Below are 26,596 nucleotides of genomic sequence, written 5' to 3' on the forward strand. Positions count from 1 at the left end.
TCTCCTCCTCTCCTCTGAGCGTTGACCCTTCTGAAGAGGCAGGTCTGTGGGTACCAGTTGCACAGACCTAGGGGGCTGTGACCCTCTGCCTGCCCCCCAGCTCTGCCCCTCCAGCTTCTGCACCTCCCCTGGCCTCTACAGCTTCTCCCTGCTCTATCTGCTGCCCCACCCCTCCTCCCCTCCTCCTTCTGGCCTCAGCTTAAGGGTTTCCTCAGAGACAACTTCTCCAACAGCCCATCCCAAATTGAAAGGAGTTTCCCATATAGATTCCTGTTCTTTGAGCATCTTATTCTTTCCCTTCACAGGAATTTGAAAACTTTTCAAATGGAATCTTATATTTATTTATGAGATTATTTGTTAAAAACGAGTCTATCTCCTCTGTTACGGTAAGCCCCACAAGGGTGGGCACTTGGTCATGGTCGCGGTGGCTTCTTGTCCTTAGTGCCCAGCAGGTGTATTATATATTCAATGAGTGACGCCAGAATCCCCAGGACGGGATGAGCAAACTGAGCCCGTTGTTCTGTAAATTGGTCCCAGGACCACCACCAGCAGCAGCCCCTGGAAACTTGTTAGAAATGCAAACTCTCTGCCCTTGAGTGTGGGGCCCAGCCACGTGGGCTTGAACCAACGGTCCAGGGCATCCTGGAGCATGGTGAAGTTTGACAACCACTGGAGGAAGCAAATGCCCTTCTCTTCCATCGGTGTGCCCTGTGGCAAGCTTGGGCCGACTGTGAGGAACCGGGGGTGAGCAAAGCCACGAGTTCAAAGGCAGCCGAGGGGCAGCCCTTCTCTGAGAAGGCGGACGAGCCGGTGGACGCCGGCCCCGCACGCTGTTTGGCGGGCTGGCCACTGGAGGGCAGTGCGACCACGTTCATGGCGCCCCTGCGAAGGCCGCCGCCGGGAGCGGGAGCAGCCCTCGGAGGCCAGCCCGGGACCAGCTGGGGTGGCTTCAGCCCGGAGCGGGGGTGAAATGCGGCGGAGATGGGGGGCGTAGCCGGTGCAGCCGGCGGCCTTGGCCCGCCTCGCCCAAACCCCGGCGTCCTTCCGAGCGGAGGGCGCAGCCGCGCGCGGCCCCCGACCCCCGTCTCCCCGATGGCCCTCCCTGCCTCGCCGTCCAAGGCCGGCTTGGTGGCCAGTCTGGCTCGCCTTGGACCTGGAAAGTTCGGCGGGACTGCAGGACGCGCAGGGGAGGAGATACCGTCAGGCCGCCCGGGGCACAGCGCCAGAGAGGGCGGCGGGACCTTGACAGCCTCCCCAAGGCAAAGGGCAGCCTCCCGCGTGACCCCTCCGAAGTGCAAAACAAGTCGGCCATCTTGGCGGCCGCTTAACCCCCTCGTGGCCGGCGGCTGCGGCAGCGGCGGCAGCAGCGGCGGCGGCTGGGGCCCGGGGGCCCGCGTGCCGGGAAGGGGGAGGGATTGCTAAGAACTTCAGGAAAACCCGAGACCGAGGCAGCTTTCCCCACGGGTGTTTGGAAGTCCCATCCTATGAGCCCTAACGAAAGCCTGAGCTTTTGTAAGTGAACTGGATGTGTTGCAGGGCACCCTCTTTCTTCTTGCCCCACTTTCAAAGAGCATAAAAGCCAGCGGCGGTAAAGTGGCTCCTCCGGGGCATCAGGTGTTGGTCCGGAGTCAGGATCTGAGACGAGTGTGTATCCAAGTGTGGTATCTTGTTGCTCACAGCATGAAGTGCCACTCCTTCCCAGGTCACACCGGTGTCGAAGCCAAGTGTCCAGGACTGGTAGCCAGGGGCTGAGCCTGAGTGGCACCACGAGGACTTTCAGTGCCACTCTGAATGCCACTTGAGCCACAGGCCCGACAGGCCACACCACGCCTGTTGTCGTCTATCTGACCTGGTCACACATCCATACTGTCTCTCTGTTACCTGGTACTTTTCAGCTTCTAGAATATTCTTAATATTGCCAGTCCTTCAGGGCCCAGCTTAAATATCAGCTCCAGCAGGAAGCCTTCCTCAGTTTCCCTCCCTTTGTTGCCAGTCTCTCCGCTCCTCTGCCCACCTATGGTACCATTAGTCTTTGCTAACAGGACTCTCCTGTTTTCCTCCCTGCATCTTCCTCGACTGACTTGTGGGAGCTGTGAGGGGAGGGACCATGAGATGGTGGTCTTTGTGTCCCCTGTGGTGCCTCACACATGTAGGTCATTCAGGAAAGGGTTGTTGCAAGAGAATCATGAGATTATTGAATGGGTTTTGGTGTTGGAAACAAAGTTCCCAAATATTTTGAACCTTGGGCAAAGGAACAACATATAATGGTGTTTTCTTAAGCCCTGTAAGGGAATCCTTTTGTGTTTTTAATTGCTTTAAGTTATTTTTAGTGGAAATGTCAGGGTGCCATAGGAGAACAAACACCACCGGTCGGAGCTTGACCAAGAAGACTAACCACTGAGTCCTGGGATGTTGCTCCCTCTGTGTGGCCTTGGGGTGGGAGCCTGTGACAAGGGATGCCAGTGTTCAGGTCAGGCCCCAGGGGCCAGCCAAGGAAGGTCTATGCTGGGCTTGAGGTCATGATTTCAGGCTGAGATCTCCCGAGGAGGCAGAAAAGAAAGTGCCTGGAGAGCCTTGGAGGAGGCTGAAGCTAAAGGAAGAATCCTTTTTCCTTTTAAAAGAATAAGCCAAAGTGCTTCGTGAAGGACTCCAGAAAACCCCTTTCATGCCTCACCCATAGATGATTTGCTGAACGCTCATTAAGGGGAAAACAAAGAGGTGGTTTTGTTTATTTATTTAAGAGGAAAAATGAATGAGCTGTGACAAAACAATTTGAAACCAGGCCCCTCTGAGACCTGGGCTTTCACTTCCTTGATGGGAAGTAAAACAGAGAATCGAATCCCCCTCCAAATAAAAGTGAAGTTAATAATCAGACAGCTCGCGCCCTGGCCACATCCTGTGTCAGCTCCCTCCCTCCCTTGGCTCACTGTTTATAGCTGCAGAGCCTCCCTCCTGAAGCCCAGAGTCAGTTTAACTCTCTCCTTCCCATCCCAGGGAAAGCCCAACCCTCTGGCGCAGGCCTGGCCTCTGCAAGGCCGGCTCTCCCCAGACCTGCCCACGTGGGCCTGTCCCCCACGGGGCAGCTAGCCTGCCTCTCAGGCTCTGGCTGATAAGTTTAACAAGCCCCGCTTAGAGTTGAGTGATGTTTTCTGCTTGTCTGCAGCTGCACCCGGGCAGTTTTCCTTTCCTTCTCCACCCTTCCAGGGCACCACTAGGTATCATTTCTACTCCAGCCTCAGGGCCTCTGCTCTTTGCAGCCTCCAGAGCCTGGTGGTCTCGGGGGGTGCATTCTGATGGAAGGAAGCACAGATGCTTGGGTCTTCTGATTTGCGTTGAGAACAGTACTCTGTGCACGTCCCCGAGCTGCTTTCTATGAAGACTTTAGGCTTCCTTCAAATGCCTTCCCACCTTGCAGCACAGTTATTTCTTCCAGGAAACGTGGGGTTGTTAGTAGTGCACCCCCACCGGGCTGAGGAGGAGCCCTTGCTAATATTTACTGAGGGCGGTTTCTGTCTAGCCATTGTTGTAAGCCCCAGCTCTGCCCTGTAGGCCCGCTTGTTATAGACTGAGGCCCTGAAGGCTAAGCATCATGTCCATTGTTACAGGGCTGGTAACTAGCAGAGCTGGGATTCGAACTCAGGCACTGTGGCTCCGAAGCTCTTAGCCCTCGCCCTCGAGGTCTCCCAACAGAGATTGTTCTCTTCTCCGGAGCCAGGGCGCTTGCAGAGAGTTTAGAATAATCCCGCGAATGCATCTCAAAGTTCCCAAAGCCCAGGGACCTTCCGAGAGTGTTCAAATTTTGTGTAGGGAGGCCTCCCTCCATTCTGTTTCTTCCTAGGGAAGAAGTGCAAAGGACATGGAGCCAGTCGGGTGGACAGTGGCCTGAAGGGGAGAGGCTAGGGCGTGGAGCAGGTTGGGATGGGACAAACACTTTCATCACTTGGCAAGAGGCCATAGAGCAAGAATCTAAAGACTTGGGGTGGCTGCTTTCTGAGCCACAGGACTACCCTCTGCTCTGTCCCCTGTCCCTTCTGGTCCTGTAGCCCTCACCTAAAGTCATGAACACCTTCTCCTGGCTGGCGCTTGTCTCTAGGAAGCCACTTACCAGTTGCCTGGGGACAAGTGGCAAAGACTCATGAACTGGCTCTGTGGGCACCTGCCTCTCCTGGGATCCTGGCCTCTGGACGCCATGGCTACTTAGATTTGTTCTTGGAAGGGCTGTTGGTGGTCCGCTCACCTTGCCCAGCCATTTGGCACCTCATCCCTCTGACCTGGGAGGGTGTGTTCTGCTGCCCCCTGGGGTCTGGAGGCCTTCATGACCGCTTGCCTGTAACTCAGCCGGGGAAGGCTGGAGAAGCCCCCTGTACGGGTGTGCTGCTGAGCGCAGGGCCTGCTGTCCATCTGTGTACCCTGAACTCCTTGCCCCTGCGTTGGGAGTGAGATGATCTGCTGATAGTCTTCCTTCTTAGGATGCAGTTTGCTACTCAAAGCCACGGCCCGAGGGGAGAGCGCCCTATTCTTCATTTTTCAACTCATTCTTCCACTAGAGAGAAAGTGGGGGGCTCCAACCCAAGTGGCCTGTTCTTCCCAGAGCAGGGTGGCCCTTCTTGAGAGGGAGAGGACAGCAGTGGCTTCTGTGACACCCGGTAGGATTCCCAGCCCAAAGAGGTCTCAGAGTATGTGTACCTTGACTTTGATCTAATTGCGAAGTTTAAGTGAGGCCCTGGCTGTTCAAACAGAACACCTAAGGTGGGGAAGCCTCCACTATGGTCCCGAGAAGCTAAAGGCTGACATTTGCCAACAACCCCTCAACTCAGACCCATCCTTTATCAGCGCTGACTAGTGCTAAGACGCTTCACGTACATTAATCTCATTTAGCCTCACACCCTAGGAAATGGGGCACGTGTGATTCTCCCCATTTTCCATTTGAGGTTAGAGAGGTTGCCCACTCTGCTAGAATCGCTCTATGCTGGAAAAAATAATTCATCGTGCTTTCAAATACATTGAAACCAACCGAAGGATAATTTTCACTGAGTTTAAAAGCCGTGCCAAATGAACACCAGTCTCTTTGACGGTTTCTTCCCAGCCTGGGAGACCCTGAGGGATGGGCCAGCACTTCTTGGTTCTCATGTGTGTGGGGGAAGGAGGGCTTGGGGCACTTTCCTACCTCCTGGGTGGTGGTCTTCCTGCCTCTTCTCCGGCTCTCCCCACTCCTGGCAGGTGTCCCACAGCCTCCTCTCCTGTCCAAGAGCACATGTCCTCAGGAAGTAAATATCATGTTGCAAGAACCAATAAGACAAGAATCCCTGAGTTAAAAACGTTTCAGCCTTTATGAACTTAAGGCATTTTATTATGGAAAATTTCAAACACATACTGGAGGAGACAGAGGAGTGTGATGAATCGCCGTGTATACCCATCACCAACATCACCAACTGCTGGCCAAGCTTGTCCAGTGACACCACCATCTGCCTCCCCACCTCCCATATAATACTGAAGTAAATCCTGTATATCAGGGCATAACATTTCATCTGCCAGTATTTCAGTATGTATCTCTAAAAAAGGGGGGGGGCTCGTTAAACTTAGCCACACGGTCTTTATGTCACCTAAAAACTAACAATACCCCTTAAATGTTAACAAGATTCTGTGAGTGTTCACATTTCCAGAACATTTTTGAACTCTTTGCCTTTCTACTTTAAGAAGGAAAATTGGCCCTGAAATAAGAATTTCTCAGCATTTGGTCATATCCTTACAGTCTAGCTCCTAAAAGGACAGATCTCTGAATTTGGACAGAAATGCCCGGTTATTAAGTCTCTGAGGCTGCGTAAGCTTGCTCCCCCTACCGCCCTTGGCCTGGCCGGTGCTGCGCACATAGGGGGTGCTAGGTAACTACGTGCTGGGGTTCACGGAAGGATGAACACATGCAAGGGTGGGGATGCAGCCGAGTTGAGCTAATGCGGGAGGACTGGAGCGCAGCCCCCTGCGTCCTCCCGCCCACGCTGTGAGTGGCTGTCCTTGGCTCTCCGCGCAGTGCTCCACCCGCCAGCTGCCTGGGCCTCCTCTGGGACCCTCTCCTCTCTCTTGCTCGGGATACTTGACTGTGTTCCAGTGACTCCGTGGAACCCCACTTTGTGGGGCCTCCAGCCTCCTTCTTGGTCTTGCCAATTCGCTGCTGAACACACAGCAACAGTTGACTGGGGGTGCTTTTAGGGAGGGAGGGCTGCTCACATGTGCCAAGTGCCTTGCTCATCTGTCCTCGCGGCCGCAGGCCCAGGAGATGGGGGTTGCTCTCACGGCCATTTCATAGCGGAGGAGGCTAGAGGAGGCAGGTAAGTCCCTTGCTTGCCTGGGCGGTGGCAGTGCCGGGATTTGACTGCGGTCAGCCTTGAACATGGGCTACTCTCCATTGGTTCCCAAATGTTAAGTCTCGTTTGGCAAACTGCTCGGCAGCGTGGCCCAGGACCAGGCACTTAGCCTTTTGAGGACAAATCTCAACAGGTTGGGATCTTCAATCACCGTGCACTTTTCCCTGCGATGTTCACATCTTCCGGAACAGATATAGCATGACTTATTATTATACACACCCTTATTAGGAGATTAGCTCAGTTGAATGGAATAAATTTTAGGTCATTCAGCCTCTAATTTCCTGGTTTGTCTTTTTTCACGGTTAAATAATAGTTTGAGTCATAGATTATACGACTGTGGCAGGTTGGAAGGTGAGGAGGGAGGAGTAGAAACCGGGTTGAGTATCCAAGGCTACCACCTAGACGTGATCCCTGCTGTACGTTTGGCCACATCTTTCCATTTTTGATAGAAGAAAAATGTGACTTTTGGAATGTAGAGAACCGGGGTCAAGTATTTAAGAATTCTTGGGGACAAGGGCCGATGTGGGCACTGTTTCCTTTGTCCCAGCCAATCAGAGCTCAGCTTGTGTGCCTTCCCCTTGGCTGAACTTTGGGGGAGCAGTTTTAGGTGGCCTGGGGAGGCTCAGAGCCCTGTCCACCGGCAGGCCTCCTCACCCGCTGCAGACGACCTGGACATGCCAACGCGGGGCGCTAAACCAAACTCACATTTTTACTTCCTTTGCTTCTTGATTTTGCCTTGGTCTGGTTCAGCTGTCTCCCCCAGGCCTGCTGCCCTAGAGAAACGGTTGAGTGGGCAGAAGTGGGTGTGATTAAGTAAGGGAAATGAACGACCTGGGCAGACACAGACGAGAGACACTGGCTGACTCACAGAGGAAAAGAGGGGCAACAGAAGGCTGAAAGGCCCAGCTGACAAAGGGAGAGGACCCAGGGTCTTCTGCAAGTGTTCATGGGGTTTATGGATAGGAGGCATTGACGGTGAACTTCAAGAAACTAAGCTGTTTGCAGCAATGGGAAAACTGTAGCTATCTTTAGGTCCCAGTTGGGAATGCCTGGAAACAAATTTAAATCATCTAAGTTGTTTCCAAAAGTTGCATTTGCTGGGACCCCTCTGGCTCTGCACAGAGTTGGGTATGCCGTCTTCCAGGCACCCCTGCTGTGTCTGAAGGCTGGGTTAGCCTTGGTCCCCAGCAAGGTGGCTGGGAAAAGCCCGCCCTAGAAGATGAAAAGCGGATGGTACAGCTGCATCGCTCCCCAGTGCTTCCCCGTCACAGAGCTGTTCTTGCTCCAATCTCCCCGTGGGCCCTCCAGAGGGCACCATGATGGAAGCCACCAGACTCTGGGGCGAACTGGAATGGTTTTTGGCCTTGCCCCGGGAAGATGAGCTCTCCCTGTGAAAAAGACCAACGGTGGCGCTGAGCTGCGGAATTGTAGGAAAAACAAGGGCATGCAGGAAAGCTTGCTTTTCTAGGACTGTCCTCTGCTCAGTGTTAGAAGAGTCTGAAATCCACAAAATGCACCAAGACTCAGAACATTACTGAGTGTGGTTGGTTGAAGGTCAAAGCAGTTTTAAACTCATTGCTGCCTCTCTCCCTCCTGGGTTATCTATTTTTTTTTTTTTTCTGGTGTTGTTTGCTTTCACATTCTTCTCTTTCCGGAATATTTATAACTGCCCTCATCTTCTTTTTCATTCTCAATTCCCTTCCCCACCCGACTCTGCCTTCTTAGCATAATTTTTCTTTTGGCCTTCCTTGTTTTACATCTGGATTCCCGGATGGTTTATTTTGTCCGTTTCCTGAATTCCCCTCCTCTCCTGTTTCTTGTAGTTCTTCCTCTCCTTTTCCTTCAGCGTCAGTTCCCTCCCCTCAAGCTTTCCTTGGGCCACACAGGCTTTTAGTCTTGCTCATCTGTTTCAGCAGAGCTGGCAAGAAGGAGGCCACAGCCGGCAGACAGAGCCGTGGTGGCGGAAGAGGACCTGAGCATCTGAAGATTTTCCCGCAGTGGTGTCTCTGGAAGAGGAGTCCCCTCCTGGGGGGGCGAGGCGGCGGCTGGGGGACAGGGCTCCTCTTCCCCCAGCTCAAGGGCTCACATCAGCTGCCAGGCCAGGGCTGAGGGCCGGGGCAGATGGTGTTTCCTCCACGGTGTGTGGGCCTGGGCCCCACCGCTCAGGGAGGCGGTGGAATCCTTCCTTCTCTGAGTGCACAGGTGGGGGATTCACCAGCTTCCACCGTAAAGGCCGGCGCTCAGGGGAGGTGCGTGCCCTGGGAATGTATTCCTCACAAAGCTCTGGGTTGTGGGTGGGAGGACTTGCAGCCTTAGGGGGCTGCCTCCTGGGGGAGTCTGGGTGTCCTCTGAGAGTCGCTCTCTGGCTGAAGACCTGAGGCGTTTTCCCGGCAGAAGGCCCTTCCCTCCCAATGCCCCCAGCCCAGCCAGCGGGTGTTGTTAGGGCACAAGGAGAATGCAAGTGGTGGCTGATCATTTCAAGGTGTCTTAAAGGTGGTTGGCCACTGAGGAGCAACACAGAGCCCACCTGTGGGAGGCCCTGAGGGTCAGCCCCATACTGATAGAAGCAGGTGGCACTTCTCGAAGGGTGCAGTGGCAGAGAAACCCTAGAAGTCGCAGCCGCGCCCCTCCTGTGTGGAGTGACGGGGGCGGGGGGAGAGGCGCGTCCTGGCTCTGCTCCCCAGCTGTCTGAGGCAGATCGACTGGAGTCCATCTGGCTGTCCCCCACCCTCCCCACCCCCCGACCCACGCCTGCCTCCCACCCTGGGACGTCGGTGCCACTGGGGCCTGGCTGAGCTCTGGGTGGGCCTAGATGAGGAGCGGCTGGGTCGATGCGCACCCGGGGCTGCGCTGCATCCCGGGGTGCCGGGGCCCAAGAGCACCAGCTGGGTGTCCATCGGGCTGCTCCGTCTTCTCCTGGGCCCTGTGGTGATGGTGGCCGCGTGCTGCCCCGCAAGTGCCACCAAGGGCTCCCTCGCCTTCTCCATGCCTTGCTCGCCTGCCAGGTCCCCTCCGTTCTTCATCATCTTCATCGATGTCCAACGTTCCTGCTACTTCAGAAAAATGGCCTTGATTATATAGAAGCTGGAGAAAGATCTTTGCTCATCTTATATTTTGCTTCTGTTTTCTAAGCCTTCAGCCCTAAAGTCCAACTCTTGGGGTCCAGCATCCTTTCAGACTCTAGAACCAGAAGCCCCAGGAACCCACAAGTCCTCACTCGTGGGCCCTGTGGAGCTGCCATGTCTCCAGTTGAAGGCAGAGCCTCCTTCCCTGCAGAGAGGCCTAGCCTAATCCGGAGGAACGTTTAGGGGACTTAGGGGAAGGATGGTGAACTTTCTTCTAAGTTCTCCTCTCAACTCTGGCCGGAAGGCTGGGGGCAAAGACAGGCCTCTTTGAGGTAGGAATTCGGGGTGGGGGGTAGGATCCTAGCAGCCTCTCGCCCTTCCCACCTGAGCCCGAAGAGCAGGCTCCTTACACCCTGCGGCCTCAGTGCACCTCGTTCCTGCCACCTCCCTCTGCCTTCCCTCTTCCCACATACCACGTTGTATAAATATTTACACCCCCAGGCTGGCAGGAATCTTTCTCTAGCCACTTCCACCGTCTCTGGGAGAGCTTGTTCTCTCCCTGAACAGCTGCAGCAGATCTGGTTGCCTTTGGTCAGATGAGGGCAGGCCTGGGTTTGGGGGGCCCGTGGCCCCCGCAGGGTGGAGGGTGCAGTTGGCAGGAGAAATTCAGCTCGGAAGAAGTCACAGGGCTGTGGCAGAAATCCATCCTCTCTCTGGCTGCCTTTGTGATGAGCCTCCAAGAGTTGTCTGATCCCTGCTCTGGCTGGGGAGGTGGGTCCTGCTTCTCAAAGGAACAGCTCCCCTGGGGGGGGTTGGTCCCTTTCTGGGCTGGGCACTGGGGGAGAGGTCTGGAGGATAATTCCAAAGCAAACTGGCTGGGGCTAGGACAAAAGAGAAACTTAGTTTACTTGTGAGCACGTTACAGCTTATAAGTATGTCTGTGGCCTTTATTCTCTCTGAAGCAACCACCCCAGTTAGGAGCAAGAATCCCCTAGAGAATCTTCCCGTCAGGCCTCTCGGGGCCTCCTGCCCCAGGCCACCTTCCCTCCCACCAGTCCCTGTTCAGTCCTTCTACCTGGGGGCTGGGGAGCGGAGAGGACGATGCTCCTTTCCGCGTCCTCCCTGGTGACCCGGGAACAGGAGTTTGCCAAGGAACGAGACTGTGTGTGGTACTTCTCCATAGTCTCATGTAATTATTTGAGTCATAAGCCCAGCAGATTTTTTAGCTTCCTTGTGTGTGTCTTCTCTTTCTGTCCTCAGAGAGCAGGCTGCGTAGCAGCAAGTTCCGCGACACAGGGCCCCATCTTTCTCTGGTCCTTTCGGGTTCAGTGGGTACCTCTGAGAGCCAGTCGGTGGACACAGAGCTCACCTCCCCTTCCTGTGCCTCAGTTTCTCCCACATTTGTGGGAGGTGATTAACCTGTGTTCCATAAAGCATGCCAAATTCAGCACAAGAACAGGTTTTTAGGAAGCAACATAGTGGTTTCATTTAACCCCCTTTTCTACGTATGGCGGTGTGTGTGACACGAGAGACCGTTCAGGTATCAGGCAGAGAAAAATGTATGTTTGGTGCTTGGGGGAGGCTGAGGAGAAGGAAGACAGGATTAAAAAGGCCCGGATTTCATATCCAAGAACTCCCCAAATTCAAACAGTAGAGCCACTGAGGATGGGGGTGTGTGGGATTGGGCAGGGGGTGCTGATGGGGCCAGGGAGAAAGGTACCCACACTTTGTGCCAGAAAGCAAACAACCAGGTTGGATCTCTCACTCTCTTGGAGGGCTCAGACCCCTTCTGGGAATGGGAGAAGAGCAGAGGTCAGAGGTGCCTGGATGAGATAGCTTGGTGTTCAGTGGGTAGAGAGCCCCCCTAAGGTGCGGTGGGAGGGGGCTGGGTTTGGCCTGCTGGGAAGGCACAGGGAGGAAGGTGGGGCAGCACAGCTCAGAAGCTGTGCAGCTGCGAGATATTCCTGCTTGCTGCCTGCCTGCCTGCCTGCTTCCCCGCCCCCCAAAGGTGAAACAAAACCCAAATAAAAGCCTGACCCGGCAGATATTAATACTCCAGAGCCAGGGCTGGTGTGCAAGCAGCCACCTCCCCCCTCCCTTGTGTTTCTATAAGCGGCTGAAATAAATTTAGCGAAACAACCCCACCCATCTGAGGGCCTAAGATTTCAGAGTACTGTGACTCTTTCCCCTGAAAGCCCCTGTTTTTCAGAGCCGAGAGCTTTTTGTTTAAATTCTCTTTGGGAATGGAATGCTCTCAATCTGAGATAATCATGGTCCTGCAGTCACCTACTCCTCATTGACAACTACGCCTTCCACACAGTATGGCTTGCTAGAAAGCTGATCTGCAGATGGGCTCCAGCTTCAAGTAGTCAACGCGATGCGGCTAATGCCTCCTTGGATCCACCAGGGTATTTATTGTAAGATTATTCTTCACAATGTCTGAATGTTCAGGCAGGCCCCTCCGCTGTCCGTCATGAGGGCAGTGGTTATGGCTGGCTAAGTCCCTAAAGTAGAGAACCACTGACTGAGAGCCCACCGTGTGCTAGGTTCTGTTCCAGGCACCGCGGGTTGAGTTGAGAGCAGACAGAGCATACGTCCTCACGGGAAGGGAGATGTCAAAAGGTAAATGACTATAAAGAAAACCCTTGCAACTAATGTTGTCCTTAATAGGAAAAGGCTGAATGCTTTCCCCTAAGATTGGGATCAGGTGAGGGTGTCCACTCTCACTATGCCTATCCAATATTATATACCATAAGTCCTAGACGGGGCAATAAGGCAAGAAAAAGAAATGAAATGCGTGAGATTGGAAAGGAAGAAATTAAGCTCTTCCCTTTTGTGAATAACATAATTGTCTATGTTAAAAAACAAACAAACACACAGGGGTGCCTGGGTGGCTCAGTCGGTTGGGTGTCCGACTCTTGATTTCCGATCAATCATGAGATTGAGCTCTGTGCTAGGTGTGGAGCCCGCTTGAGATGCTCTCTCTCCCTCCCCCTCTGCCCCAGCCCCTGCTCACGTGCATGCTCTTGGTCTCTCTGTCTCTCTCAAAAAAAAACCAGAAAAACAAAAAACCCCAACAACAACAACAAAACACACAAAAAACAAAACCGAAGGAATCTACAAAAAAAAGTTTACAACTGAAGTGACTTTTGTAAGATCAAAGGATATAAGGCCAGTACACAGAAAACTGTATTCCTATAAGCTAGTAATAAAAAGTTAGAAACTGAAATTAAGAGAAATATTATAATAGTTCCTCCAAATGGGGAAATAGTAGGTATAAATCTAACAAAACATGTATAGGATTTATATGCTAAAAACTACAGAACACCAATTAAAGGAATCAAAGACCTCAATAAATAGACATACCATGTATGTGGATTAGAAGACTCCACACAGGGCGCCTGGGTGGCTCAGTTGGTTGGGCGACTGCCTTCGGCTCGGGTCATGATCCTGGAGTCCCGGGGTTGAGTCCCGCATCGGGCTCCCTGCTCAGCGGGGAGTCTGCTTCTCCCTCTGACCCTCCCCCCTCTCATGTGCTCTCTCTCTCTCTCTCTCTCATTCTCGCTCTCTCAAATAAATAAATAAAATCTTTAAAAAAAAAAAAAAAAAAAGAAGACTCCACACAGCAAAGATGTCATTTTTCCTGGATTGATCTGTAGATGTAATGCAATTCTAATAAAATTCCCAGTATGATATTTTTTTGTAGATACAGATAGACAAGCTGATTCTGATTTTTTTTTAAAGATTTTATTTATTTATTTGACACAGAGAGAGAGAGCACAAGTAGGCAGAGCGGCCGGGAGAGGGAGAGGGAGAAGCAGACTCCCTGCTGAGTGGGGAGCCCAATGCGGGGCTTGATCCCCGAATCCTGGGATCATGACCTGAGCTGAAGGCAGACACTTAACCGACTGAGCCACCCAGGTGCCCCTGATTCTGAAATTTATATGAAAAGGCAAAGTAACTAGAATAGGTAAAACAGTTTTGCAAAATAAGAATAAAGTTGGAGGAATTACACCACCTGATTTTAGGACTTACCATAAAGCTACAATAATCAAGACAGTGTAACATTGGCAAAGGAGTGAACACACACATCAAAGGAACAGAATCAAGAGACCCATATAACAATGGCAAACTGATTTTTGGACAGGCACAAACAATTCAATGGAGAAATGATAGTCTTTTAATAAACAGTGCTGGGACGGGACATGCATAGGCAAAAAAGCAAACCTCAATCTAAATTTCCCATCATATATAAAAACTAATTCCAAATAGATCATAGATCTAAGTGTAAAACATAAAATTATTAAACTTTAGAAGAAGAGAGAATCTTAATGACATAGGGTCAGGCAAAGAGTCTTGGATGGGCCACTAAAAGCATCATCCACAAAAGATAAAACTGAAAAACTAAACATCAAAATGAAAAACTTCTGCTCTCCAAAAGATATTTTGCTCAGAGAATGAAAAGATAAGGTGCAGACTGAAGAAAATATTTGCAAATTACATATCCCACAAAGCAACTGGAGCCAGAATATATAAAGAACTCTCAAAACTCAACAGTAAGAAAACAAATGACCCAGTTAAAAAATGGGCAAAAGACTTGAACAGATACTTTACCAAAGAGGACACACTGATGGCAAATAAGCACATGAAAGATGTGTACATCATTAGTCATGAATGAAAGGCAAATTAATACCACTACGCACCTATTGGAAGGACTAAAATAAAAAATACTGACAATTTTAAGTGTTCGTGAGGTTAAGTGATGTAGAGCAATCAGAAACTCTCATACATTACTGTTGGAGATGCATGATGGTATATCCACTCTGGAAAACAGTTTGGCAATTGCTTATAAACTTCCACATACACTTACCATTTGGCCCAGCAGTCCTACTCCTACTTACTTACCCTGGAGAAACAGGCACAGTGTTCACACAAAAATCTGCACACAAACGTTTACTGCAGCTCTATTCATAATGGCCCCAAACTGAAAATAATCCAATGTCCTTCAATAGATGAATGGATAAACAATGGTGTACCCGTACAGTGAAACAGTAGTCTTCAATAAGATGGAATGAACTACTGATACATGCGACAACATGGATAAATCTGGAAGGCATTATGTCGTGTGAAATCATACATACTATGCGATTTTACTTATATGGCGTTGTGGAAAAGATGAAATGACAGTATAGGGAACAGATCAGTGGTAGCAGACTAAAGGATGGGGAAGGGCCTGACTACAAGGGGGTAGCATGAGAGATGTTTTGGGAGTAATGAGCTGTTCTGTTTCCTGATCATGGTGGTGGTTACATCAATCTATTGATGTTAAAAGTCTGTACACCAAATATAGGTCAATTTTTCTGTATTAAATTAAAAAGTAAGAAAAAAAAATGGGGCGCCTGGGTGGCTCAGTTGTGAAGTGTCTGCCTTCGGCTCAGGTCGTGATCCTAGGGTCCTGGGATCGAGCCCCATGTCGGGCTCCCTGCTCGGCGGGAAGCCTGCTTCTCCCTCTCCCGCTCCCCCTGCTTGTGTTCCCTCTCTCGCTGTGTCTTTCTCTGTCAAATAAATAAATAAAATCTTAAAAAAAATGTAAAAAAAATGTTACAGGAATGAATATATACTCATAAACTGAAATAACTACTCTGGAGGAAATGAACATGGCATGAGGACATGAGAGAGAAGATAGATTCCTTGCCTTGTTGAGGGGAGCCGACTCCAAGAATGGTTGAGGAAGTGATGCTTGAGCTGGATTCTAAAGGATGATTTACAACTTACTTGGGCCAAAGGAAGGTCAATTCAGATAGAAGAAATAGCAAGTGCCAAGGCCCTGGGGCAGAAGGAAGTATTGTTCATTTTCATCTGAAACTGACCAGAGCACAGGGAATGCCCTGGGGGGTGGGAGAGGTGGTGATGGGGAGGGAGGGGTATGAAAGCCCAGGCTGGAACAGTAAGAGTCAGATTCTGCTGGACTGAGGCTTTGGTTTTATGGGCAGCCAAGGGTTTTAGGCAAGTGTAACATAAGATCAGATCTAGGTTTTGAAAAATATCACTGGGCTGCCCTAAGGAGAGGGGTTTGAGGGAGAGTGGGGATAGAGCCTAACTAAGTACACAGGAATCTTGGAGTTGGAAAGAACCTCTAAAACTGGGTTTCCCAGTTTGGGTACTATTCACATTTTGGGCCAGATACATTTTGTTGTGGGGGCTGCTGTGTGGATGTTTAGCAGGGTATCTGAACTCTACTTTCTAGATGCCAATAGCATTGACCTTCCTTCCCCCAATAGTGACAACCAAAAGTGTATCTAGACACTGCGAAACGTTTACTGGGGGGTGAAATCCCGCCTGGTTGAGAACTACTGCTCTAAAATAAACAAATCCAGTGTTTCTGGCTTCATAATAGAATCATCTGGGGAGCTTTGAAGATACAGATGCTGGGCCTCACCCCAGACCAACTGAAGTGGAATTTTTGGAGGTGGGGTGGGATGGGGTGGGACAGGGCATCTGTATAGTTTTAAAACCTCCCCAGATAATTCTGCTCAGGGTGATGGTTGAGCACCACCTGTCCAGCCCAACGCTCTCCATCTACAGAGCAGAACAGGGAAGCCCAGAGTAGAGAATGACCTACTGAACTAGAAGCAAAGGAGCTCTAGAATCCAGAGTCCTGACTCCTAGACCAGTGCTCATTCCATTAGACTCTGTCACGTCTTAACAGCTGCACAGAACATGCCCTGGGTGAGCTGCGGAAACCCAGCCTCCCTGAATGACCAGCTCTGGCCTTCTGAGCCTCCCAGGGCTAAGACTGCCATCTCCCCTTGTGGCAGAGCCCAAGCCCTCCCTTTCTGCCACTGCTGGAACCTCTGTGGTCCTTTTATTCCCAATGCCAAATGTAGGGTAACCAACATGTCCAAGTGGTTGCAATGGCAAGGTTCAGTAATGACTGAAAAAATGTATTATGTATTGCATACCTACTCAGGACCTACTCCTGAGGCCCAGGTAATAGAGCTGCCCTCATCCTCAAGGAGTTCCTAGTCCAGTGGGAATAAACAGGTAATTCCCATAAAATGCAGCAGAAGGCTGGAGTGCTGTAGGCTGCAGTGGCACGGCTGGGAGAGAGGCGGTTTGCCTGCTCAGGGAGCTGCCTGAAATCCCCACAGAAGAACCTCTTGAGCAAAGCCCCAGGGAGGGGTGTGCAGCAACCACCAGCAGCTGCTATAGCAGTTTGGGAGTGACTGGAGGGCAAGGGGCTGTCTGAGCTAAGCACTGGCTGGAAGAGTTTAACCCTCCCCACCATCCCAGAGGCTAAGGGACCTGCTCGAGGTTGTGCAACTGGTGACTCGCTGGCAGAATTGGGCTTCCCATCAAAGTTTAGGTGGCTCAAAACTCAGCAGCTTTCTTGTGTCCCTAGGCAGGCCCAGGCAAGAAAGGAGGAGGTGAAGCAGTGGTCAAAGGTGTTAGCTGACCACTTCATGGATGTTTATACTGAAGAATCCTTTTGCAAAGTGAATATTCCCCCAAAGGTGTTTTGTGGTGTAATAAGGCCCCCAAGAATGGTTTAGTTTACATACAATGGCTAGGCAGATAAAAGGGTTCTGCTGGGCTTGAAACTAAGCACTTTATCGGCCAGTTTTAGGCAGGACTATTATCCATATTCTAGAGATGAGAAAACAGAGGCTTTGGTCAGGGTCTTGAAAAGTCACACAGCTAGAAAATGGCAGAGCCAAGATTTGGATCCAGATGGCCCAACTTCAAAGTCTTGGACCAATGATTCCCAAACCCCTAACATCTGAGTCACTAGCAGGAAATTACTAAAAATGCAGATTCCTGATCCCACCTCAAAGCATCTGATTCACTGGGCCTGGGTCCAAGGAGAGGAATATGCATTCCACCCGCACTACAGGTGAACTCTAAACCAGGCTAACTCTCAGGCCGCACTTGTCCCTACCTCCCTCTCCTCTAATCCAGAGACCTTGCAGCTGTCCCAGGGTCTCAGGTAGAAGAATTTGGGGGGGGGGCCAGGGCGAGACCCAATCCAAAGAATTTGGGGGTTTATGCAAATGACCTGAAGCCAAAGGGCTCTGGAATGGCAGGTCCTGTACTGCAACCAGGGCCAGGAGGGGATCCCAGGGAGGGGTGCCTTGGAGCGTGCTGGTGACGGTGATCAAGGCCGGGCCGACTAGGGGCTCGGCACCCCACTCTCTCACCTGCTGCGAGGTGCGCCCACGGTCCAGACTGGCCCATGAATATGTCTGTCGCGCTCCCCTAATTCCGAGGACTTTCACTTTCTTCCTTGAACAAAACCTAACACCCCCAAGCCAAAAATACCTGGTTAGCCCCTCCTCGAGAGGGTATCGGCTCCAAGGGAGCAGGGAGGGCCCGAAGTCGGGCCTTAGACTGGGGACCCGGCCGATCGCCTCCCGGTCGGAAGCGGCAGTGCAGGTGAAGGGGCGGCTTCTCCCGACCCGGCGCGAGTTAGGAACCCGAGCGCCGACTGCCTGGCGAAGGAGGCGGGGAGGGCGGCGCACGGCTTTTGCCCGGCTTCCTGCCGCGGCCGGGGCTCGAGGCCATCCCCGCCGCCATCGGGCACCTGCAGAGCACGTCCGGTCGAGGCGCGCCGGCTCGGGCCCCCGGACTCCCAGCCCTCCTCGGCCCGGCTGGACGCGGCTCCCCGGCCCGCCGGGTCAGCGAAGGGTTAAGGAGGCTCGCTCCCTCCCCCCAGCTCCCTCACCCTTGGAAAGTCCCCGAAATGACGTTTCAACCCGACAATTAAAAGAGTTTAATTATAGAGACAGGCTCTGGGAGCTGGAACAAACTCGGTGGGTCGGCGGGGCCGGTAAACAACTCCGGAGCGAGCGGGCCAGGCCGCCGCCCCGCGGAGCCCTCGCCCCGGGAGCGGGGGAGGGGAGCAGCGGCCGGGAGTTGGAAAAGCGGAGGAAATTCGAGGAATCGGCGTTCTTTTGGGGGGGGGGGGAGAAAAAGAAAAAAAAGCATTTTTAGCTAGCCTGCGGCGCCGGGGCCGCGTGACGGTACTTCTGGCCGGTCCTGCAGCCGCGGGGGGACAGCGGGTGCGGGCCGGGCCTGGGGCCGGGAAGGCGGCCCCACCCGCTCGGGGGCCCCCTTCTCCCTCGCTTCTCCACCCCTCCTCCGTCTCCCCAGCAGAGCTTCGCGAACCATCCAGAGTTAAAGACCAATGGGCCTTTTTTGGTGGTGGAGGGGGAGGGAGATAAAAAGACGAAATAGCTTCACATCAGGACGCAGACTAATCTTGTGGTTTTAACGCGCAGCCTGCTCTGTCCTGAAATCTGGAACTCATTACCTCATCACCAAGAAACTGCACGAGCCCCCCCCCCCTTCTTGGAGCTGGGGAAAGGAGCGAGCAAACACCCCTTTAAGAAGGAAACCTACACTTGTATGATTTAAATTAAGGTGGATGGAAGTTATTTCCCTTTATGGCGCTTGCCAGATTTCATGAAAAGCTGAAAAATGGGATGGGGGGGAGCAACAGGAGGCTGGACGGCAGCAGAAGGAAAGGCAAGGGGCAGCAGCCGGGTTAAAAACGGGGGCCATCATTTTAAGTCTGAGGGGCCAAATAAAAGCAGATCGGGCTGAGATCACGTAGATTCATGGCTGCAGCAAAAGTTGTGTGTTTCGCAAAGATGAAAAACAACCGGTTCCTTTCGTTGTGATTTGGAAGGTTTCCCTGGGTCTGCTCGGAGGTTGACGAACACATCAGAAATGTAATAAAAATGCGTGTGTGTGTGGGTGGGTGGGTGGGTGGTGGTGAGAGCGCGACTGGAGCGCTCTGCTCCGCCCGCCCTGTCCTTTCCAAAGAAACGTGCTCATAATGGGGTGACCTAATTACATCGCAATGGAACCCGCTCTTAGCCACTCAGCGCTCGGGGTTTCATAACAGACCCGGCGGCCTCGAGTGCTGGGAAGAAACGTGCGAGGGCCGAGGAGGCGGCCAGGCACGCGGGGAAATAGGAAAGAAACACAGCCCCGCGATTTCCGCCTGGGTCTTCGCTCCAGCACCCGGGGGACCGTGGGCGACACATTAACAACTTTTTATTCGGGTGGATGGAGAGGCATCCGAACCTAACAGTAAATATATAACAGTCTTAAAAGAAGTAATCTATTGGGGGGGGCTTTCGGTTTCGAGGGTCCCATACCCTCCTCCCCCCATCCCGCCAAAACAGCACAGCGTGACAAGCCATATGTTCCGTTCCCGTGGGGGCGGGGGAGAAGCAACAAAAAGTTAAAAGTGTCGCCTCCCCCATTTCTTTACCTTCATTCTTGCCAAAGTAACTTTTTTTCATTGTTCAAGAGTCTAGGGGTGTGTGTGTGCCCCCTAGTTCAGAGCGCGCGTGGAAAGTTGTGCGTTAATGATTTTTTTTTAATTGGGCGGGGGGGGGGCAGACTGGAAAGGGCATTCATAAGGGTTCGGGTTTTCTTTATGAAAAACTGTAAGGTTGGACGCATGAAATAAATCCCACTCCCAGGCCTGTTAAACAAGTAATCGGCCCGGGCGGTGGTCTTTTCCGCGCGCGCGCCCCCCCCCCCCCCGCGGCCCCCGCCGTCCGGCTGCAAAGCGCAGGAGAGTGTAGACGCGTGCGGCGCGCGAAATCGTGCTGCGCTCGCCCCGCCGGGCCGGGTCATCCCCGGAGAAAAAGTCTCCCTAGTTTCCCCCACCACTCTACCTCCGCCACGTCCTGCTGAAAAAAACAAAACAAAAACCCGAAACCCCTAGACCTGAATGCTTTGTCCGTCCCAAATTCCCGATCTCTTGGCCCTGCCCGGTTGCGGAAGGCAGCCGAATGAGGACGAGAACTCGGGAAAAGAGTAAGTTGTGGGGGGCACTTGGAGAAGTTTCAGGGGGAGATCTGCTCAAGATGGAAACCGCAGCCCGGGCGCTAAGGACCGGCTTCTGCTCCCGCTTGCAAAAAGAGAAAGTCGAGCCGGCCTTCCTGCCCGACAAAAAAACAACAACACAACAACAAGAACCCCGAAGAGGGTGGAATGAGTGATGTCACAGAGCCGCGCTCGCAGCCTGACAAAGGGGGGGCGCGCCCCTCCCCCTCGCGCCGCTCGGCCCCAGAGAGGGGCGCCCCAAGCGCCGGGTAGCCGAGCGAGCGGACTCGAAACTTTTCCTCTTTAAGAAAAAAAAGTTGTGCGCGGCTCCCAGTTGGGTTTTTTTTTTTTTTTCTTCTTCTTCGGCTTCTTTCCTCGTTTCCCCTCCCCCCTCTTCCTTTTGAAAGTTTCTTTTTTTTTTCCCCCCGGAGTTTGACCGCATGGCTGATTCAACTTCAGTGTCAATCAACTTTTTTTCCCTCCTCTTCCTCATTTAAATAAGTTTAAAGCTCCTCCTCCCCCAGCCCACCAAATCTGAACTTTATAAATTGGGCTTCGCGCGCCGCGGTCGAGGAGAGTCAGAAAGGCGAGGGGCGCCGGGAGCAGGCGTGTGGGACTCCAGACCGGAGAGCCGGAGGCTGCGCCTTCCCCGCACCGAGACCTTCGCGACACACCAGATCCCCATCCCTGCCCCGTGCGAGCGCCCAGGATGACCACCACCCTCGTGTCTGCCACCATCTTCGACTTGAGCGAAGTTTTATGCAAGGTAAAGTGGGGCGGAGGGTTTGCTTCTCCAAGTTTTCTTTTTCCTTTTTTGCCTAAAGAAAGAACCCCCAAAAGTTCAGGTCTTGGGAAGCAGGGAGGAGAGGAGGCTAGGCGAGATGGGTCTTTTTTCTGCCTCATTTCCCCCCCAGTTTAAAGGAATTTGGCGCTCTCCGCCCTGAGTTTCAACAGGTCCTAGCGGCGACTGCATAGGCATTTGGAGACCAGAGTTTTGGGGGGCGAAGTTTTAGTGGCGGGGCTGCCCTGGGGACACGGGGCATTGGCGGACTGGGGCAGTTTTGTGGTGGTTCTGTCGTCCCTAATGTGCTGCTTGAGCCCGGTTTCGCTGATCTGCTAGGGCTACCCGGTGCGCGCTCCGGGTCTTCCGCCGCCGGGAGGGGTTCGAGTCTCTCCAGCCACACCGCCAGCCTGTGGGATCAGCAGGGGCTCCCCTTGGGGAAGTTGAGTCTCGGGAGGACGCTTTGCTGGGAGATTTCTTCCTCTGATGTGGAAGGGCTGGGAATCTGCGAGAAAAAGGCCAAGAGTTGTGATTCAAAAGGATGTTGCAAAAGGGTTTGCAGTGGGGCTTCCTTCTGTGATAGCCTACAGTGCTGCAAACTTTGGGGTGAAAATGGGACTAGGGTTGACCCCTTTACCTGTTTTCCGAGGGGGTGGGGGGACTCGACAACAAAATGCCGGCCTGAGCTCAAGGGGCTCTGCGAGGAAGGATTTAATGGGGCCTCCTTAAGTGGTGTAGCTTGCCAGCCGGTGTGGAAAAAAAGCAGGTTTTAAATACCGAATGTTCCAGGAGTGTGGTTTAGGTGTACATAGCAAAAGCCAATGGATGTTAAATTATTTTCGCTCCCTCTCCCCAGTTTGAAAGCGGGGAGCTGCTAGGCTACTTTTAATTGCTAAAGTGTTTGCCTTCTTTTAAACACGTTGGGTCATGTCGCTTTCTTTTCTCAGCTTGCTTCTCCAGTCGGCCCAGCTTCCAGGGCCCCAGGGCTGCAGGGCTGGGGTGCAGGGAGGCCGAGGAGCTGAAGAGCAACATCAAAAAAAGTTTGAATTTCAGCTTCCTTCCCTCCTTGCGCCTTCCCAGACTCCTGTTGCCCTGGCGGCTCCCTGAGCTCTCCTGCACTTTTCCTTCTCTTCCTGGCTTTCTCGCTCTTTGATCTATTTCTCTTTTTCTCGCCCTCTGCACACACACCCCCTCCCCCACAGGACTTTTTAAATGAACCTTATTGTTGGGAACCGGCTCTCAACTTGGTTCCTGTAATCCGCTCCGTGGGGTGGTTGCTGTTACAGATTCCCGATCCCCTGCAGCTGATCCTAAGGGACCAACTTTAGAATTTGCACAATGACACCCACATGGGCTGAGAGCCAACTCCCAGGTCCCTGGCTTGCACCCTTTCCAAACCTTGGGTACAGATTGGGCAGGTGACCAGGGGCCCATTGGAACAGAAACCTGTTTGTGGTGGCTCTGCTTCCCTCCCCCCAAATCCACTATTGAGTAGGAGGCGGGTGGGGGGATTTGGTGCCTTCCTTTTCCTTCCCACCTGCAGCTTTGCGTTAAAGATTAAACACTGGCGCTCTTATCCAAGCCTGCCCTTGCAGCCAGAAGACTAACAGCAAAGGCATCTTCCCAGTGGAGGGGGTGGGGTAGGCTGAGAATGGTGGGGAGATTGTAGAAGGCACCCCTTCCCCAAGCATGGGGCGATGCATTTTGTTTTTAGGAATCCCATCCTTCCTTCTCCTGGCCCTGACCCCCACCCCTGACCTAGGATTTCTCCTGCCCCCTTCCTCTCCCCCACCCCTCAGCAAGATAAAGGCAGTCTGAAACCTGTTGCCAAAGGAAGGGAACACCTCTGAAGGAGGAAGTGGAGAGTCTTAGGGCAGGTTGTGTGTGTGTGTGTGTGTGTGTGTGTGTGTGTGTGTGTGTGGTTAATGAAGGCGGGACTGATTAAAAGGGAGGTACTCATAGTCTCCTGAGGTTTACCTGGTTTTGTTAGGCGGAAGAGGAATCTGGAGAAGTCTTGAGTTGTGTGAGATATTTTGAGCTGAGGAATCTATTTGGGAGGTAAAGAAGTTAGATTTTGTGGATGAACGAGGTACCTTTGGGGACAGGATGTGGGGGCACAGTCCAGGGGTGTGCAGGGAGTAGGTTGCATGTATAACAGTTTAATACCAGTGGGGATTTTGTGGTTTCTTCTGTAGGGGGCCAAAGTAAAGCTAGGTGACTGGTCGTAGGGGGAGGAGTGGGAGGGGCTTGCCAGGACAGAGTTAGAGATGGTTCCTTAGAGACACAAGGGGCATTTTTGCTTGTGGAGGGGCTGCCCTTAGCGGTCCCTTTCTTGGCCCTGGTGGATGGCCTTTGTCACTAACCACGCTCTCTTCCCTCCCTTCCCTCCAGGGTAACAAGATGCTCAACTACAGTACTCCCAGTGCAGGGGGCTGCCTGCTGGACAGGAAGGCGGTGGGCACCCCTGCCGGTGGGGGCTTCCCCCGGAGGCACTCAGTCACCCTGCCCAGCTCCAAGTTCCACCAGAACCAGCTCCTCAGCAGCCTCAAGGGCGAGCCGGCCCCAGCTCTGAGCTCCCGCGACAGCCGTTTCCGAGACCGCTCTTTCTCAGAAGGGGGCGAGCGGCTGCTGCCCACCCAGAAGCAGCCGGGGAGTGGCCAGGTCAACTCCAGCCGCTACAAGACGGAGCTGTGCCGGCCTTTCGAGGAGAACGGCGCCTGTAAGTACGGGGACAAGTGCCAGTTCGCGCATGGCATCCACGAGCTCCGAAGTCTGACCCGTCACCCCAAGTACAAGACGGAGCTGTGCCGCACCTTCCACACCATCGGCTTTTGCCCATATGGGCCCCGCTGCCACTTCATCCACAACGCCGAGGAGCGCCGTGCCCTGGCCGGGGCCCGGGACCTCTCCGCTGACCGTCCCCGCCTCCAGCATAGCTTTAGCTTTGCGGGGTTTCCCAGTGCCGCCGCCACCGCCGCTGCCACGGGGCTGCTGGACAGCCCCACATCCATCACCCCACCCCCCATCCTGAGCGCTGATGACCTCCTGGGCTCACCCACCCTGCCAGATGGCACCAATAACCCCTTCGCCTTCTCCAGCCAGGAGCTGGCGAGCCTCTTTGCCCCTAGCATGGGGCTGCCTGGGGGTGGCTCCCCAACCACCTTCCTCTTCCGGCCCATGTCCGAGTCCCCTCACATGTTTGACTCTCCCCCCAGCCCTCAGGATTCGCTCTCGGACCAGGAGGGCTATCTGAGCAGCTCCAGCAGTAGCCACAGTGGCTCTGATTCCCCCACCTTGGACAACTCAAGACGCCTGCCCATTTTCAGCAGACTTTCCATCTCAGATGACTAAACCAGGGTAGGGAGGGACCCCCTGCCTACTCCACCCCTCCCATCCTTACCCTCACCTCCCTACCCATATGATTCCCGACAACCCCTGCATTAACAAGGTTAAGCTCAACCCCTTTCCCCCAGAACCTTGGAATGCCCCCTCCCTCTCCCCCCTCCCAACCGCCCCCCCCCAACATAAGGACAAGTCAATTTGTCAATAGCTTCCTCTGGCTTGAAACCCCCCCTCCTCGATTTTATAGCCCACTTACCACGCATAACAGACAAGTCCCATATTTGTCAGTAGATGCCTTCCCCCCTTCCCCCCTCCCGTCCCCGGCTTAAGCCTTAAGTGCCAAATCACAAAAGAAAAAGCAGTAACAGTTTACAGAAGCAATTTAGTGCCTTGTAATCTAACTTTGTCACTGTGACTACATTACCTCTTCAGCGCCAGAGGGCACCCGTGGGCCTCCCGGAGCCTCTGCCCATGGGGAGGGGGAGGGGACCCAGAACCAGCAGCTCCCTCCACTGGCGACCCAACTGCACCTTCCCGTATTTCAGCCTCCCACACACTTCCTCCTCCCTCTCCCCACGACCCCCACACCCCTCTTGGGAGAGTTGTTGCCAGACTCGGGTTTTTGGGGAAACCTATCTTGACATTCAAAACCTTTTTCTTCCCGACCTGAACCTCTGTTGACTAATCTTGCCTGGGTTCGTGTAGGTCTACAGGAAGGAAGACTGAAAAAGTGGATGAAGATTGTGACATAAGTGGGACTTTGTGATTTAATTTTTTTCCTTTTTTTCTTTTTTTTTTTTTTAAGTGGGGAGGATGGGGAAGCTAGATGGACTATGAGAGACTTGATTTTGGTGCTAAAGTTCCCCAGTTCATATGTGACATCTTTAAACAAAAAAATAACAAAAAAATGAGAGAAAAGCTAAAAAAACATGTAAGGGGTGAGCAGTTAATGGTATTCATTCCACATACAATATCTGTGTAAAACGATTTCCTGTAGAAGTAGCTTTAATGGTTTTTGCTCTAGAATACCGTAGGTCTATCCTTAGAGCACTCACGCCATGCTTTTTTCCCTGGGTTTTAAACTTCATATAACTTTCAGAAATTGGAGAGCAAAAATTTTGCTTGTCACTGCACATCAATATAAAAAAGCTTATTTAACTTATCAAAACGTATTTATTGCCAAAACTATGCTTTTTTTTTGTTAATTTTGTTCATATTTATCGGGATGACAAATCCATAGAATATATTCTTTTATGTTAAATTATGATCTTCATATTAATCTTAAAATTTTGTGACGTGTCTTTTCCTTTTTTTTTCCACAGTTTTAATATATTATTCTTCAACGACATTTTTTGTAACTTTACACTTTTTTTGGTTATTTTATTTTAAAAAAATGAAAAATTAATTTAAAAAAATGCAAAAAACTGTTGGATTATTTATTTTAGAAATTTCCCCCCTTTGTGTTGGACTGCAAATTGAGTTTCTTCTTCTTTAGGCCTTTTCACAGCTAGGACTGAGAATGTATGTCAAAGTTCTGTGACAGTACAGAAGGAAAACAACTTTTATGTATGGCTTCTAAAAGGGAAAAAAAAAAAAGAAACCCTTTGACTTCCACGTGCCCATCTCAAGACATTCCGATTGCAGATTTGAGGTTCTGGATTCCAGGTTTTGGAGTTTTCTAATGTTAATGCAAACAGAACTGGCACACACATTAAGATGAATGTAATTATTATTCCTCTTGCTGGTCACTACCGTCGCTTTCTATTTCTCTTTCTTTGTGTGAATTTATTTAAAAGAAAAAAAACTTTTTGTAACGACTATTTGCAGTTTAAAAATCAATAAACCCCGTTTTTTTCAAGAAACACGGATGGTGAAGCTGGTTTTACTTGGTTTGTGGTTTTACTTTGCCTGTAGGTTTGTCCTTTGTATAGGACGCAGGTGCTGGGGAGGAGGAGGGGCACTGGTGGTTTTTTTTCCTCCTCCCTCTGTTGGTGCCGGAAGTCTCAGCATAGAGGGGATGGGATGGAAATTTATTGCAAAGGAGCCCGCATTTCTCTGTTATCTTCCCAGTGTGTTGGTTCTTGACAGTGGACCAAAATGGTGGAGGGGGAGCCTAGCACATGGTACTCCAGCCAGTTCGGGTTTGAGTGGGCATGATGAAGCATTGGCGGCTTGGAGAGGAGCATCTAAGATGGTTAGGGTCC

At 52.1% G+C, this 26,596-nt stretch overlaps 1 protein-coding gene and 1 long non-coding RNA gene across 3 annotated transcripts; one reads left to right on the forward strand and one right to left on the reverse strand.

The window, feature by feature from the left end:
- Positions 1-9,096: 9,096 nt before the first annotated feature.
- LOC114224067 (uncharacterized) lies at positions 9,097-18,029 on the reverse strand. 2 transcript variants are annotated; one of them, XR_003612316.2, is made up of 4 exons: positions 17,626-18,029; positions 10,503-10,846; positions 9,901-10,308; positions 9,097-9,415 (listed from the first exon to the last, which is right to left on the reverse strand). It is a non-coding gene; the product is annotated as an uncharacterized LOC114224067 (long non-coding RNA). The 2 variants fall into 2 exon arrangements; XR_003612322.2 differs by lacking the exon at positions 10,503-10,846.
- A 2,789-nt stretch (positions 18,030-20,818) lies between these two features.
- ZFP36L1 (ZFP36 like 1 zinc finger CCCH-type) lies at positions 20,819-26,254 on the forward strand. The gene is made up of 2 exons (XM_028123057.2): positions 20,819-21,035; positions 23,442-26,254. The coding sequence occupies exons 1-2, from the start codon at positions 20,979-20,981 to the stop codon at positions 24,399-24,401; spliced, it is 1,017 nt and encodes a 338-aa protein (XP_027978858.1). The 5' UTR covers positions 20,819-20,978; the 3' UTR covers positions 24,402-26,254.
- Positions 26,255-26,596: the final 342 nt, after the last annotated feature.

This window comes from Eumetopias jubatus, unplaced genomic scaffold (assembly GCF_037043125.1).
Source record: "Eumetopias jubatus isolate StellerSeaLion01/CBP00866 unplaced genomic scaffold, mEumJub1_p1.0 scaffold_7, whole genome shotgun sequence".
NCBI lineage: Eukaryota > Metazoa > Chordata > Mammalia > Carnivora > Otariidae > Eumetopias > Eumetopias jubatus.

Excerpts from the sequence above, each read along its gene's own strand:
- ZFP36L1 (XM_028123057.2), top strand. The coding sequence starts at position 20,979 with ATGACCACCACCCTCGTGTCTGCCACCATCTTCGACTTGAGCGAAGTT. Across the intron at positions 21,036-23,441 it reads TGAGCGAAGTTTTATGCAAG|GGTAACAAGATGCTCAACTA; the intron begins GTAAAGTGGGGC and ends CCTTCCCTCCAG.